Source organism: Leptidea sinapis, chromosome 32 (genome assembly GCF_905404315.1).
Source record: "Leptidea sinapis chromosome 32, ilLepSina1.1, whole genome shotgun sequence".
Taxonomy (NCBI): Eukaryota; Metazoa; Arthropoda; class Insecta; order Lepidoptera; family Pieridae; genus Leptidea; species Leptidea sinapis.
In genome coordinates this window covers 8,722,718-8,740,548 of record NC_066296.1, presented here as the reverse complement: position 1 = coordinate 8,740,548, position 17,831 = coordinate 8,722,718, and the positions used below count along the sequence as shown (strand labels likewise).

The 17,831-nt window shown below is 34.7% G+C and overlaps 2 protein-coding genes across 2 annotated transcripts in view; one reads left to right on the top strand and one right to left on the bottom strand.

The window, feature by feature from the left end:
* Nucleotides 1–17,831, top strand: part of LOC126974376 (delta-1-pyrroline-5-carboxylate synthase) — a 649,376-nt gene that overhangs the window by 496,436 nt on the left and 135,109 nt on the right. The gene's annotated exons all lie outside the window — the stretch shown is intronic.
* The window catches only part of LOC126974378 (spondin-2), an 85,474-nt gene that overhangs the window by 8,445 nt on the left and 59,198 nt on the right, over nucleotides 1–17,831 (bottom strand). Inside the window, exons 4-7 of the mRNA XM_050821855.1 lie at nucleotides 17,551–17,655; nucleotides 13,046–13,225; nucleotides 2,637–2,854; nucleotides 1,386–1,570 (exon numbers count right to left, since the gene is read on the bottom strand). Coding sequence (XP_050677812.1) covers nucleotides 1,386–1,570; nucleotides 2,637–2,854; nucleotides 13,046–13,225; nucleotides 17,551–17,655 — 688 coding nt within the window. The remainder of the gene's footprint in view (nucleotides 1–1,385; nucleotides 1,571–2,636; nucleotides 2,855–13,045; nucleotides 13,226–17,550; nucleotides 17,656–17,831) is intronic.

The following is a 17,831-nucleotide window of genomic DNA, read 5'->3' as shown; positions in this document are numbered from 1 at the left end:
GAGGTTATATTTTTTTTATATGTTAATATATATAACCATCATCAAATCAAATCATATCAAAATCACTTAATTGATGTAGATATAGATGATCACGGAAATGACGCTTATGATTGTCGAAAAATAATTCTTATTGCTACTTCGTAAAGGGTTGAGCTAATGAGAAGAAGTAGCAAGAAATTCATTGCCACTCTTTTAAATCAATATTTACATTTTCATCATTTTACAAATCATTTCAATTGCAATATATGTAAAGTGATGCAACAAACATACTCAAACGTCAAATAGTGAATGAGTAAGTCAAAAAAGTAAATGTAAAATAATACAAAACAAAAGTTATTATATAAAAAAGTAAATGTAAAATAATACGATATTCGGTAACTATAGGTAATCAAAAGTGATCCATAGACGATATGATATGATACATGATAAAAGGAGAACAAGCGTCCTTTTTTTCCACAAAAAACGTTTAGATTTATATGGAATTCGATTCCTATCAATGGTTCATGTGCAACGCAGAAAGCTATTTGAATTCTTCATTTAAGCTTGAAATTGTAATTGGCCACTATTGCAGTCTGTCATAATATGAAAAAAAGAGTAAAACCTAGGGTAAAAATGGAATTGAAACGTTGTGGTCTGAAAGAAGATGTTGTGACAAAAATTGAGAAAGGTATGCAGAGATGGTTTGGACATGTCGAGAGAATGAATGAAGAACGATTGACGAAGAAAGTGTATAAGGACAGTGTTAATGAATGTGTTGGAAGGGGTAGACCTAGGCGGACGTTTCAAGATCAAATAAGGGACGTCTTGAAAAAAGGCCAGGTCAAGAGTACCCTAAACCGGAGAGCATGTATGAAAGGAATAATGAAAGTGGAAGAAGCGAAACAAGTATGTAAGGATCGTAGCAAGTGGAAAGAAGTGGCCTCTGCCTACCCCTACGGGAAAGAGGCGTGATTTTATGTATGTATGTAAAAATGGATTTTTATGTAACATTTCAGCCAGTTAACCCACGCTAATGTAACGGGTGCTCGCACATATTTTCCGCCAATATACATCCATACAAACGCACGAAGGTGTAGTTCAGAAATGTCTTTCAAATCGTTCCAACATACGATTCAAATACGAAATATAAAAAAAATTGTCTTTGAAAACATCATTGCCTACTGAAACCTGTTTACGTTTTGGTTTTAGGGACCTATAAATATATACATTATCGTGTAACGTTCCTAAATCTGACGTTCTCATGTAACGCAATCAAATCTGACGCTCGAGTAGACAGCACGTGCGATGAGCGGCCCGAACGTCCGAATAAAAGTTTCGCATCAAAAAAACATAAAACAAACACGAAAGCTTCTGTTTTTGAAGTCCGTTTAATAAGAGATACTTACTCGCTCTTTTTCTCTTTCTCCTCTCAGCAGGGTTCGTGTTATCGGCACGCATCTTACGTCGTCTCCTCGCCCGGTATCGTCGCGCTAAGCTCCGCAATGCTGATTGCTCGCTCGCTGTGGGGCCCGACGTCGGGAGCTCGTTCGCTGACCTCGGCTCTTCTGTTGTACTTGATGCATTATTTGTTCTACGAAAAGATAATTCTTGTAAATTGACACTTAATATCTAAAATTGAAGCAGCTTATATAGTATAGCTTTTTATTTATATTTGCTTTATATCGTCGCCGTGCTAACTAAGTAGCTCAAATTATCTAGTTTGGGGATAATTGCGATTTACTGGTTTATCAATTTTTTGGCGTTATGGCGTCCTTGTGGAAGGCTCCTTTGCACAGGATGCCGGCTAGTTTATGGGTACAACAACGGCGCCTATTACTGCCGTGAAGCAGTAATGTGTAAACATTACTGTGTTTCGGTCTGAAGGGCGCCGTAGCTTCAAACTTCAAGCTAAGAGTATACTCTTAACTTTAAGACAGCATCAGCAACGCATCTCTTGTGTTGCGGAGGTCCATGGACGGTTCCCTCACAACTCCCCATTTCTTTTATATAGAAAAAATTAAATTATGAATAAAGATTCATCCTTCTCATGTCTCCTTCTGATGTCACTAGTCCTATCCAGATAGCAACTTCTGTGCTATTGCATCCCAGGGGATACTCCCAAAGGAGTGCCACTTGCGCCTCTCTCTCCCAAAAGAGAGCTCGTCTGCGATAAAGGCTTAACATGATCAAAGTCAACCTCAGGTGGTGTTTAGTGGGTAGGCACGTAGGCTCTTGTGAGTCCCACTTAACCACCTTACTCCCATTGTTTTCCAAAGGCCATCCCGCTAACTGCAACTTCCCAACTGCAACATCCTACAATTTCCCGCTAATTCTATACCTAAATGCTTCAAATTGAAACTATGACGATTTTGAGCTCTTCAAGCTGTCAAGTCTGATAAAAGTAGATAAAACCCTATTTAATAAATTATTAAACCGTAATTGCTTTTGAATGAATAAACCGAATTTCACGCAGTTTTCAGTCGATCGGTAAAGCCGTTGAAAAACTATTCCAAAAAATAAAAACATATTTAGAAAACATTACTTTTCGTAGTTGTTTTGAGATTTCTCAAAATATACCTTCAACTTCCCGATTTTTAAAAATGTTCAACTTTACAAAGAAACTTCTAATTATTTTGAATGATTAGAAAACAACATACATTGAATAGAACGAATAGGCACCATCTGGTGTGGTCAGGGCACCGTCTGCATAGATCCTGGGCGCTTCTTCTCTTTCCACCTCGTCGGCGATGGACAGCGCTCGGTTCCCGTCGAGAACGTCGATGCTGTTGTGGCTAAGTTTGTCTAGTTTGATCACGTCGTACTTTCGATCGTCGCTGTCGCGGTGGAATACTTCGGAGACCTCGTATTCGCGGAGCTAAACAAATCAAAATAAATCATTTATTTGCGAAGATTTAAAATAAAAATTTACAAAACAATAGTCGGAATTCAGTACTATAATTAAAAGCTTTCCGTGTTTGAGAGATAAATAAAAAAATAGTGTTTGTGTACTTATACACGCACGTATATCTCTTTGGCATAAAATAAAAAAATCAAAAATCACTTAATTCATGTAGGTCCCAAAAATGACACTTATGAATGTCAATTTTTTTTCCTTATTAATCTACTGCTACTTCGTAGAGGGTTGAGCTTATGAGAAGAACTAGCAAGAAAGTCATTGCCACTCATTTAAATCAAGATTAACATTTTCATCGTTTTACAAATCATTTCAATTACAATATAATATGTAAAGTGATGCAAAAACAAACTCAAATATTAAATATCCAATGCCTTATACGAGTAAAACAAAAGTTATTGAGTACAGTAGCTGCATCATCCACACACACCGTAAATAAATAAAGGTATTCTGTGAGCATTTTACAAGATAATATGTTATAACTTTTAAGAATCTGAAGCCTCCGGCAACAGGATCATCCCACCACCACAAGCAGCGCCCGTTCACGAGCATGATGCATGAGCCAGAAATCGTCCAAACCATATTTTAGGGAAGGGGACGACCCGTCCCATGTCGCCGCCAAAACAAAACAAAAGTTTGTAGAAAGAACAATAATTTAATAAAGAATTTATTTTAATCTTTAAAATTCTGGATAATTTTTCGTAATCGCCGGAATACGTTGGATGCAATAAGGATAATACAGTGCAGGACCGATCGTCGTGGAGATCTTTGGGGGAGGCCTTTGTCCAGCAATGGACGTCTTCCGGCTGATTATGAAGAAGTATATCTTCATTAAATAGCATTTAATGCACAATGAGGCTAAAATATAGTTATTTAAAGGAGTAAAAAAAAATAAACACAAATGAGCCATTAGGTATTTCTGCCATGAAGCAGTAATTACTGTGTTTCGGTCTGAAAGGCGCCGTAGCTAGTGAAATTACTGGGCAAATGAGACTTGACATCTTATGTCTCAAGGTGACGAGTTGTAGTGCCGCTCAGAATTTTTGGCTTCTTCAATAATCTTGAGCGGCACTTCATTGGGCTGTAATGAGCAGGGCGTATCAATTACCATCAGCTGAACGCCCTGCTTGTCTCGTCCTTTATTTTCATAAAATAAAAATGTTGGTATTTATTGTTATATTTATTTTAATTTGTTGAAAAATTGATTTACTGTCATTTATTTCTGCAGTAGTTACGGTTAAATTTGTGGAAGCTGAAATGTGTACTGCTGCCGACAATTTCGCTTTTAAAATCAAATAAGGACTACCGATCAACCCATTGCATTGCAATTTAGCCATTTATATATTGTATATCTATATTGGTAAAATTAGAAACAATTCATTTTTAACTTGGTCTAAGAAATATAAAATAACTAGATGACCCAACTGACTTTGTTCTGTAGATAATAAAAAAAAAAATCCATTTTATAGGAATTTGCCAATAATATTTCAAAACATCAAGAATTATTTCATAATAAATGCACGGATCATTGTTGTTATAATGAAATTGTTTCACAGTGGAACTGTCAAACCGTGCGTCACTAAATTCTCTCATAGAAAATATGTCCATACAAAACAAATATTAGAAATAAAAATAATTATGGGTCCCAAATCGAAATAAAAAGTATCCTATCTCTCAAGTTGGAGAAAACTGCACTCCATGAAGTAATCCCCATTTAAATCCGTTCATTAGTTTAGGAGTCCATCGCGGACAAACAACGTGTCACGTAATTTATATATATTAAGATCGAACAAAATATGTAAATATCGAGCTCGCCGAATAAAATAAATATTATTCAGTAAATTCCATCGTTCAGAGTACAAGAAAGCATTTCTATTTGATCTTCTTAAGGGCGTTGTAAAGGGTTTGATCCAATTTTTGACACGGAAAATGTAAATAAATAGAAAGGAAATATGTTGAAGCTTACAGTCTCTGTGGTAAGGAAAAGCTATTGATTAATCTGCTTAGGGTTACATCAAAGATATAAAAAATTTATAATGTAAGTGGATTTAATAATTTTACTTATTATTTATGTATTCTATTTTGTTTCTATAATAGCAGTCCTGACAGTCGTTGTTCTGTCAGACTGTTCATAATAAATAATTAAAATAAATCTTTATTTATTGCAAAAATAAAATTTACTTAAAATTACCGTCGACCCCAAACTAGATTAGGCCGTGACATGGGGGGTCAGTTTTGACAAGGGAGGACAACTCTTACAATATCATACAAAATAGGCAACATTCACCAAATATAAATGTTACTGCTATAGATAATCATAATATAAAGCTCATAAATATTGTTCACCAGAATATACAAGGTATCTCAAGTAAGGAATTAGAAATTGAACTGTTTTTGAGCTGCTGTAATATAGATATATTATGTATTACAGAACATTGGCGTAAGAGTCATCAGCTCCAGTTTAGTTTTAGAGAACATAAAGTAGTAGAAGAACAGTTCGTTTTGTAGAAGTAGGGCAATACATGGAAGTTCCCTAATTATTATTAATAACAGACTAAAATGTAAAAATAGAAGAGATATTGTTAATCTCTCTATAGAACAACTAATTGAGATAGCTTGTATAGAACTAGAGCAATTTATTATCGTAAGTGTATACCGCCCCCCCCCCACTGCATCATATGAACAATTCCAACATAGAATGGAGGAGGTAGTATCAAAATTTAGCAAAACTAGCATGTCAATTATAGTGTGTGGAGATTTTAATATAAACTTGCTTGAACCTTAGGCCAATTGTACTAGCCTTAAAAATTTATTTCAAAGTTTCAATTTGTTCAATGTGTTTTGGGAACCTATTAGAATCACTTCTACAACAGCAACCTGTTTAGATAATATTTAATAATCATCAATAATAATAATCTTCAGTCCGACCATAGTGGGCAACTTATAAAAGTAAATACAAGATTGGACAATGTCAGACCAAAAAAGGTGACGATTATACCAGTTACGGGTAGCCGTCTTGATAGGTTTAGAAATAATTTGGTAAATACGAGACCATTTTTACACTGTGGTTAAACTGCTAATTTTCACTATAACTTAGTCTTCAATTCCTTCTGTGAGGAATTTGACAGGATTTTTACTACAGCAACGATGACAGTAAACAACAAACGTTGTTTTAATGATTGGGCAACAATGGGTATCCACAAAAGTCGTAAACGCTTATATGACTTTATTATGAGAAACATTACAATAATAGTGAAGAAGAATTTAAAATATATGTAAAAAAATACTCCAAGCTCTTTAAAGTAGTTTGTCATGAAGCGAAAACACGTTTCATTGCAGATAAAATTAAAAACAGTAATAATAAAGTAAAAGCGACTTGGAGTGTAATTAACAATGAAACTGGTAGATCGAATTGCCGTAACACCTCTATCTGTTTAAATATTAATAATCGCGTTATAAATTCGGAAATAGAAATTGCAAAGGAATTTGATAAATACTTCTCCCAAATCCCGATTGTCACGACCAAAGACCTTAACTCTTCGCTAAAAGCAGCATATGATATGCTTAAATTACACGTACCAGTATCTTCCACTGATTTGAAATTTAAGTATGTTACAGGTAGCGATATAATAAAAATCTTCAAATTAATTAACCTAAAAAATACAAAAGACCTATGGGGCCATTCGACTAATATTGTAAAATACATACTTGACATTATAGCACCTGAATTAGCAATAATATTTAATGAATGTATAGATGAGGGTGTGTTCCCTGACCTCATGAAATACAGCAAAGTTATACCTTTGTTTAAATCGGGTAGTTCTTTTGACCCTGCTAATTTCAGACCTATTTCAGTGCTGCCTGTTATTAGTAAAATTTTTGAAAAACTTTTGCTTCAACAGCTACAAATGCATTTTTGTAAATTAATGAACAAAAATCAGTTTGGTTTCACTAGGGGCTTATCAACAATTAATGCCGGTACTAGACTCATTAAGCACATCTTTGACGCCTGGGAAGAGTCACAGGATGCATTGGGCATTTTTTGTGATTTGTCAAAAGCATTTGACTGCGTCCACCATGAAACTTTACTCCTAAAACTAAAACATTATGGAGTGAAAAATAGAGCCCTAAATTTGTTAAAATCATATTTAAGCGAAAGAGTTCAGATAGTCGATGTAAGTGGCAAACGGTCTTCGGGTAAACCTGTGGGAATAGGTGTTCCACAGGGTTCTATTCTCGGTCCTTTCTTGTTTCTTATATATATTAACGATCTACCGTTTGTGGTAGATGATAGCCATGAGATTGTATTGTTTGCTGATGCTACTTCACTATTTTTAAAGTGAAGCGAGGTGCGGATATTGATGACGAGGTAAGCAATGCACTCTCAAAGATAGTGCGTTGGTTTGAGACGAATAATCTGCACTTAAACAGTAAAAAACAAAGTGTTTACGGTTCATTACACCAAACACAGCGGAGGTACAAACCAACGTACTTATAAATGGCCAGAGATTGGAACTTATGGACACTACGGTCTTCTGGGTATCAAGGTTAGATAAAAAGCTTCAGTGGGGTCCACATATTACCCATCTAGCAGATAGACTCAGCTCTACGGCATATGCAGTTAGAAAGATTAGAGAGTACACGAATGTTGCGACCGCTAGATTAGTGTACTTTAGTTATTTTCACAGCATCATGACGTACGGTATATTACTATGGGGTCATGATGCTGACATTGATATAGTGTTTGCACTGCAAAAGAGAGCTGTTCGTGCTATATATCAGCTTGGTTATAGACAGTCTCTCTAAGAAAAATTTAAAGAAATAAATATTATGACTGTTCATTGTCAGTACATTTATGAAAATTTTATATATTATGTTCACAAAAATCGTCATCTTTTTGCTCTTAATAGTGATTTTCATTATTATAACACTAGAAATAAGGGATTGCTTCTAACTAATTGTAGTAGGCTTCATAAGATACATAATAGCTTTAAAGGTAAATGTATATACTTCTATAATAAAGTCCCAGCCTCTGTTCAGGCATTATCCATAAATAAATTTGAATGTTTTATAAAAAAATGGCTCTGTCGTAAATCCTATTACTCCACTGCTGAATATCTAAATGATCGGACAGCCTGGGACTAGATTGTGATTATTTTATAGCGATAGAAATGACAATATTGTATATTTTTATTGAAAAGAGCGCAAAAAAAAAGAATGCTGGGAGAGTTTCTGGCGCCGCTTCTTCTCTCTCAGAGCGCCATTTGTTTCCGAAGCGGTAGTAGTATCTAGTAGTATAAGAAATGTCATCAAAAAGAATTCTAAAGGAATCAATTTTGAGAAAATAAATGCCTTTTTATGCCTTTTAGTGTCTTCCTAGTTGTGCAATGCAAAATGTCAATGCAAACACATCAACATATTTTAAGACTGTTTGACTAACAATTGTGGTTATGCAATTAATGATGACAACAATAACTATTTTATATATAATTTTGGGTGTATTGTGTATTTGTATGTGTGTGTGTGAATAATATGTGTTTAGCTTTTTATTTATCAAATGCTAAACCTAATAAGTAGACATTAACGGATTAGATTCTCAAGTAGCTTTGTAATTTAGGTTCCTTAACATGTTTCTGAGTTTGTAACTAAGTTCATATATATAAGAATGCATAATTTTAAGTTTCTATTAAATTCAGGCTAGTGAAACTCTCTAAGAAAAAAACGATTCACTCGAATGTATGAAACGTGCAGTCATTGACAGATTGACAGATAATAATCTTAAAGAAAAAGGAGATAGCATAAATTCACTACGTTTTAAGCAACTGTCACTGACCCCTACTATATGCCACTGGACTGGCGGCTGTCAAAGTGCTTTTGTGCTCGGTGATATTCGCCATTTAAGCGCGCCATTTGGCTATAGCGAGAGTCTGCGGTACTAAAACTAGTGATGACAACCTCAGTTAAACAAACATCGATAGGGAAACTATTTAACAAATATAATTGTGTACTTTATTACATTGATTTTCGAAGTATAAATAGCACAGAAAACGACCGAAATTAATTCAAAATGCAATAATACTTCAGATACGCTTCTCTCGCAGACGCTCTCGGGTGGCGCTTCAAATAGATACAAAAAATTTGCTGTCAAACATATGGAACAGCCTGTCCAATGGTATTTATACAGGTCAGTGGCAAATGTTCGCTTTCAAACTTAGCCGGATTATACTTCGTCGCCAATCGCGACACTGTAATATTATTATTGCGATACTGTACTATTTCAAACTTATATCAAATCACTGCACATTTCATACTAAACTGAATTTAAATTTTTACTTAGGCAGTTCCGCCTCTTATTACGTAGTATTTACATCTATAAACTGTATCGGGCTTACAAATAAACTTGGTATAATATAACTGATGATAAACAAAGAACATGCAAAATGTTTACAATATTGTTGACAACACTGTCAGTACAATGATAATTCTGAAGTTTTCCGAATGACAAGCTGCCTTGCAAATATACGCGGGAAACGTTATACGTCCTGTCATGTCAAATTGTAAACATTTTACATATTCTTGGTTTATGCTTAGTTATAACTTTACGCCAATTTTATTTGTAAGGCCGTATATGTTTAAATGTCAAAATATATTGTGAAAATCTAAACGAAAGAAAACAGAAATAAAAGAAATTTATTTCTGCATATATTATCTATTAATTTGGATGATAAAAGGTGCGAATTATTTTGTCTTCCGGTTGATAACTGGATGTTGTTCCTGAAAAACGTTCCAAGCGACAAACATCACATTTTAAGGAATTCATGTTTAAAGTTTAATGAATGTTAGTGTAAACCATACAATATGTGGGTTGGGTTACTAAGTCATGATGTCATTTAAAGAGTGACAGTAGGGCTATCATTTTATGTCAGTCTGTTAATATGAATTACTTGTCCAGTTTTGTGTTCTTAAAACAATTACGACATGATTGTGGTTTGGAACGTTTTTCTAGATTTTTTTCAATTGAATTAGAGAAGATATATCCGATTTGTATTTTTGATTATAAGTTTTTAGAAGTTCAATCATTATATCAACTATTATTTCATTGTTCCGTATTTTATTTCTTTCTTTTCATCCTTTCCTATCTCAAGGAAGATCACACTGTAGTGTGCAACATTTATTAAAATCGGTTTAGGAGTTCATCGCGGACAAACCAAGTGACACAATTTTTTTTATAAATAAAGATATCAATACTTATTTTATATATAAAGTTCTCGTGTTGCGGTGTTTGTTACCAAACTCCTCCGAAACGACTGAACCGTGAAAGTTGTGTGAAAGTGTCTGCGAATCGGCCAACATCTATTTTACATACCCCAAAATGTTCAGGGTAACCTCTAAATATTGTTTTTTGACAACTTTTGAATATTTTGCTGAATGCATTAAAATACATACAACTTCAAAACCCTCTAAGATCAACACCTATGTTTGCATTGCGATTTTTATGTTATTCTGTTTCGGTCGAATCGGTCGTCGTCAATTTTTTATACATATAAAATTTCAATTAATATTTTTTATTACTTTATATAGCAATACAGCGTTTGATGGGTCAGCTAGTAACATTATATAAGTCCGTCTGTTGTAATTTTATGACTATTGAAACTTGTGAAAAGGTGACGATACTAGTAATCTGTTTACCTGATGGTCAGTGATACGTTTCAATGCAGCTCCGCTCAGAATTCTTGAAAAACCCAAGATCTGAGCGGCACTGCGAGTACGCTTCGTAACTTTGAGACAAAATAGTCAAAATAGCCCAGTAATTTTCAGTGCCTGGTGCAACACCAATTGTTGAAGGCAGAAAAAGGCGCCACTGGGGTAGATCACCTTTTTTTATTCAATGAACAAAATGATCTTAATATATACATTAATAAATACAGTCGGAAAATCTCTAAGGTTTATGTGCGAGCGGTAAGTTCGCATTACAATAATTATTTTCAGTACTTAAGGCTTAATATAACAAATAGTAGTTATATTAAAATATTCAAATAGGCATTCCTGGTTTAGCTTACAATTAGTATTTTTTTAGATTTAAAGTTTTTTATCTTTTTAGATATATATCTTTAAGATCATCAGGTAGTGTATTTAATATCCTAGGTAATACATCTTTTGTCTCAAGGTGACGAGCGCAGTTGTAGTGCCGCTCAGAATTTTTGGGTATTTCAAGAAGCCTGAGCGGGACTGCATTGATATGGGCAGGGCGTTGCAATTACTATCAGCTGAACGTCCTGTACCTTTTACCTTATACCTATAGGGGTAGAAGCCTTCAACTGGAAACTATTACAAACTGACTATCGGTCTATCTTCATAACTATACATTCTTTGTATCATCGATTCACGAAGATACCACCTGGTCACAGAGTAAAGAGTAGTAACAGAAGGCTCACTTCGTTACACCTTTTAAAGAAATAGCTACTTTAGGTGCCCGCAAATAAGGTTCATTTTTAATCGTACCTAGGCCCTATCTCCTTTGGATCTATAACCACAGTGATATATAAGCTTACGCACACTACGATTTACTCGTACTTTTTTTACTAAAATACGGCGCCTATTTCTGCCGTGAGGCAGTAATGTGTAAACATAACTGTGTTTCGGTCTGAAGGGCGCCGAAGCTAGTTAGCTAGCTAATTACTGGGCAGATGATACTTAAATCTTAACGTCTCAAGTTGATGAACGCAACTGTAGTGCCGCTGAGAATTTTGGGGTTTTCAAGAATCCTTTGCGGCACTGCATTGTAATGGTCAGGGCGTATCACTTACCATCACCTGAACATCCTGCTCGTCTCGTCCCTCATTTTAATAAAAAAAACGTTAGAATTGAATTTCATACAACTTTCTACCCGCATAGACACATCAATACAAACTTACTTAAAGAAGGTGTATGTATAGGGTATAGTGAGTATATTAGGTATTGTATAAACTATTTTATAAACTAACCCCATTTTTAAATAACTAAAACCATTTTTGCTTCCATTAATAATATGCCTAAGTCGTTCATACTCATTCAAACATTTGCTTATCATGTCCACTTATTTCTTTCCGCATAAACTCGAATATGGGAGAGTTAATTTCGTGCAGTATTTCTGTCTGCAGTAATTAGTGCCTTGGAAGGAAATGTGATAACACCCCGACCTAGTTTCTACTAATGTTCTTTAACTCTTTGAATGCAACGAGGCTAAAGACACCCGCTATATATGGTTCAAGCCTTGCCGGTATGAATTAACCAAATTAGCAAACCATATGGTTCGTTTTACGCATTTCGTAAGCTCAGTTGTTTTCAAAATTTAAATATAACAATGGTTTGCTTAGAAGTGGAGCAATAGTTTCATAAATTACATATTTGATTAAAACAAATGCTATTATAAATTTAGAATCGTAATTCACACGATATTTGCATCATTTCCAGGAATGAGTGGCAAAAGGTCACAATAATAGAGGTTGAAGTATGAAATTCCCTTTTACAATAGGTACTTCGAATTGACATAGAATCGTCATGGTTTGAGATTTTTGAATGAAACTTTTTTCACAAGCCACCGATGTAGTTCTTCTTTTAAAAAATGTGCAACATTAAAACAGCGACGATTATCGACTTTCACTTGTTTTTTTATTCAGCTTAGACAAGAAGGATGGATACTTCGAAAATTCGGCAGAAACAGCTCGCAATATGAGTGTTGCGTTTGGATAGTGAAATGCTAATGAACGCACCGTGCGATTTTGGTAAAAATGCTGTGGAAATGAGATGTGATGAAAATTTGATTTGAAGAATGAACCACGTCGAAGACCTAACAGGTGAAAAACAATGAATTGAAAAAAGTTGGTGTTAGCCGCTCCGAGCTAAACTACCCAGGAATTAGCGGCATGGTTTACAGTTACCTTACCAACTTATTTTTTTTAAACTTTAAATTGAAATTAATTTAATTCTCGTCCATTGATTGTAGTTCAGTCAACATATGAGTTACAAGAGGCTTGGTAGCTGAAGAGATATGAGCTTGGTATGAGATAAATGAAATAGTTGAACAGCTAACGCCAGTGTGCACGCATCGTAATAATTCACTCTGACTATTTCTCCCTAACGTGCCAATAACATATAAATTAAAAAACCAACCTTAATAAATTGGAAGGTAGCTATCGGCGGCAGTCTTCTGAGATGAGGATAGAAGAAGGATCCGGCTGGATGCGATGGATATCGGGATGTGATCCTGTACGCGACGCCCTGGGGAGCCGTTGGCCAGTTTGGAGCTGTGAAAGTGAAACCGTTGTCTGTACCAGCGTCCAAGGGATCCACCTGACAACAGAATTATTTTACATTACTAATAGAGAAATAGAATAGTATATTACGCACCTATGGAGAAAAGTAGGCGCGGAATATTGACAATCGCAGGTGGAAATGTCCTACTTATCTCACGTGGTGCGTATACGATTTTTGTTCCCACCTGGGTGAAAAGCTTGCTTTTAGTCCCTGGTACGAGGGCCAAAAGTCGTCTTGCTGGCAGAGAATCTGCCACTTTTGTTTCTCGTACCAGGGAGTAAAAGACAGCTTTTCATCGGGGTGGAAAAAAGTATTTTTATTTACTAATAAAAGTGACTATAACATAACATATTGCAACAACAGTTGGTAAACGTCATGAAACTACGTCAGTTCGTAAACGGGCTATGACATAGGGAGTAGAACTGATAAGAAACTCCCAGCCCATCTTTTAAATCATATAACGACTTAGTTTATTTATATATATAGCCAAACATGATCCATGCATCATTATCCTCTGTAATATAATCTATTAGACTATAGTAAGCCTTCTTTGTCAAAGAATAATATTTCTTGAATTTGTACTCAGTGATTCTTAGTATATCTTTCATCAAAAATAGTAATTTAATAAAATAAAAGCAAACATTAAAAATATATAATAAGTATCTTAAGGCCACAGTACATAAGTGAAAACTTAATCAATACGAGGTTAATATACGAATTATAACTATGCTTATCAAGCCAGTCTTCCTTATGTCAACTTGAGCTGACTTTACTAACTTCTAGCGTTACATAGCCGAACATAACTACTCACCAATTAATTCATCAATACCCAAATGATAAATTACTCGGCCTACCTAAAATAAGTCGTCATTTCAAAAACAATATTCGATATACCTACATAAATAGTTGTCTTGAAAATAAACATTTATGTGAATCACCCACTGGCTTTCATAGGCCTACATATAGCTACTTAAAAAAATTACTATTTAATATATGAGACTAAAAAGCAACGAAATCTATAAGAGTTTATCTGATTAATGACACTCAAATGTAAGAAATAAAAAAAAATACGTAAAAAAACCGAATTCAAAAACTAAAAAGTATAGAATAACTTAATAAAGACTTAATTTAATACACCTCTTATGTAAATCTTATACCATTTATATTAAAAAAATGCTGTTCTTTGCATGTGCTACTTAATGATAGGTTTGGAGTCGGTGCCAAGCAAAATGTAATGGTATAGCTTCGTCTAGAACCGAACAACCCAAGCGGGCAGGCACCGACTTAAACCCTATCAATAGGTAGCACGTACAAATAATATTATTTTATTAATATTAGAGGTATAAGATTTGCATTAGAGGCGTATTAAATTAAATCTTTATTATTTTATACTTTTCAGTTTTCGAAGTCGGTTTTTCTACGCTTTTTATTAGCTACACCTGTATGTTTGTATGTTTGTAACAGACTTCTTTGGGCGCGATTTTGTCCCACTTTAAACGGCTAGATTTCATTCAAACTTTGTAGATTTATCGAGGACCGATGATATTACACTAAATTGATAAAAAAATAATAGTTAAAAAAAATAAAAAACACGCTTTTTATAGAAAACCGAACTAAAAAATAGAAAATAAATTTTAATTAAGAATAGTTTTTAAAATTTCAATAAATATAAATTAATAATAGTGTGAATAAAAAAAAAATATTTTATTTTAAAAGAAGCGTGGGGTGCTTTTTAAGATATTATCAAAATGATAATCACTCTACTCATATCTGTCAATAAAATATTTATAACTATTGACACCACGCACCCCACGCTTTTTTAAAATAAAATAATTTGTTTTTTTTTTCCACACTATTATTAATTTACATTTATTGAAATTTTAAACACTATTCTTAATTTAAATTTATTAAAATTTATTTTCTATTTTTTAGTTCGGTTTTCTATAAAAGGCGTGTTTTTTAGTTTTTTTAAACTATTATTTATTTTAAACGTAGTTTATATTAATAGGTTTATCATCGACGTGTCATCGCCACAAGATATTGTTACAGCCATACAATCGGTTTAGCGTTCAACAGGTGGTGATGGCAACTGTATCTGCTATAACGTGCCACAGTATGGTCCAACAGCATTTTACTTTCGACAAAATTTTTGTTCTTTACTTTGCAGATCTTCGAGCTACAAGTGTCCACATTAAGTCTCACTGCAAATGTTAATGTCACATGTTGAGATTCTATTTACTTTCCACACCTCTCTAATCAGATTTACAAAGTGAAGTGGGTAGAAGTTGGAACGTAAAATACACGCGATTTTGCGAGAAATAAAAAGAGCTTCGCCACTGTCTTGCAACGTAACAGAAGCATTGCCATACTTTTATCCTATATTGAGCTAACAAAATTATTTAGATATATTTTTTTATGAAAATAAGGGACGAGACGAGCAGGGCTTTCAGCTGATGGCAATCGATATGCTTACGGCCGTTCCCTACTATATACTATCAACAGATACAGATAAATTACTACCTTCTACAGTCAGTAATTAGCTGTCAATAATCTGAAGCTGTCACAATATATCCGATAAGTCATACTTATCGCCATATATTGGGACGCGTGAATTGCAATTTCCATACAAACTTCTCTCGCTTGTAAGCCCGTCGTCCCATTGACAGACAGCGTGTACGGATAAAGTGAGTTACCGTCGATAAGTTTCTTGGGACAGAAAAGTCAACGATAGTTACGATTTTTATCTCAAGTAAGAGATAGACTGAATATTGGGAACGGCCGTTAGACCATTACAATGCAGTGCCGCTAAGGATTTTTGATAAAACCAAAAATTCTGAGCGGCACTACAATTATTGCGCTCGTCACCTTGAGACATAATATGATGTCAAGTCTCATTTGCCCAGTAATTTTACTGGCTACAGCGCCCTTCAGACCGAAACACAGTTATGTTAAACATTATTGCTTCACTGCAGAAATAGGCGCCTATGTGGTACCCATAATCTAGCCGGCATCCTGTACAAAGGAGATTTCTGATAGTCTTTTAATATTGAGCTAACAAAATGGTATCCAGTTCTTACTAAAATAATCCCAAATGTATTTTATTGATTAACATAAATTATCAGTATTCAATTAAAAATAATTCGTAGAAATTATTTCACATACATATATTTACAATGATAAGAGCTTACGGTGGTCAAAATCTTGATAAGCTAAAAAGAGCCTTAGCAAATTGAGGGAATTGTAATTCATTATTGGATTCCTCCCCAGACGATGATTGAGCTCATAAAATATCCGATACTGAGCTCCAGGTAGGCATCTAAGTTCCATCAAGAAATTAACAAAACCAATAAAAATATACCTTAAATATTATAATTTTTAAGTTTTATCTTGATATGACATTATAAGTGCCTCGCGTATCTCCTGCCATTGTTGGCAAATATTTGAAGCTGTATTATAGCTTTTGATCCCACTTATAAAACAAAACTCAACGATTTTAATATTTTCTCACGAGGATATTCGCGATGATATTAAGGTGGTCTGTATCTATTGTGGTTGCTGGTTTTGGGCTTTATCTAATATATAAAATTCTCGTGTCATGGTGTTCATTGAACTCCTCCGAAATGGCTTGATCGATCCTCATGAAATTTTGAGTGCATATTGGGTAGGTCTGAGAATCGGACAACATCTATTTTTCATCCTCCTAAATGTTAGGGTGGTCTACACGATTTTTTTTTGACAATTTTTTTTTAAATTTGTTTTTAAATAAAATACATACAACTTCAAATTTTCACCGATCTACGATCAACAGTTACTTTTGTATCGCGATTTTAATATCGGCAATACAACGTTTGCTGGGTCAGCTTATAAAATATAGATGTTATATACTTTAAACGTCTCAAACATAATTATCTGATGAAATTAGATTGGCTTCTAGCTAACACCGACTTACGTACTGGCTACGGATCCTACCAGATTTAGTAGGCGGAGATAGCCAGTGGGAGGCTCCTTTGCAACGGATGCCGGCTAGATTATGGGTCCCACAACGGCGCCTATTTCTGCCGTGAAGCAGTAATGAGTGAGCCTTACTGTGTTTCGGTCTGAAGGGTGCCGCAGCTAGTGAAATTACTGGGAAAATGAGACTTAACAACTTATGTCTCAAGGTGACGAGCGAAGTTGTAGTACTGCTAAGAATTTTTGGGTTATTCAATAATCCTGAGCGGGACTTTACTGTAATAGGCCGGGCGTATCAATTACCATTAGCTGAACGTCCTGCTCGTCTTGTTCCTTATTTTCCTAAAAAAAAGTCTTGTTGAAGAGGTCCCTGATTTAATTGAGAAATACGATTACTACGGAAATTTTACCTCAATGGTGATGCTGTCAATCCAGTTGCCATCAACGCAGAGGTCGAAACTATCCACACCGATGAACCAGTCCGGTGATGGAATCATCCTTGCCATCACTGACACCTGGATAATAAAAAACCTGATAAATATCCCATTTTTATATATTTTCACGTTTCACTTCACCTAGTCTCCTCATTGCGTGTCTTCTACCGCATTTATCACAGGGAGTGTTCCGAAGAGCTGTTTGTCCTGATTCCTGCCGCCAAATTCAACCTTCGCACGACACGCCACTAGTTAGG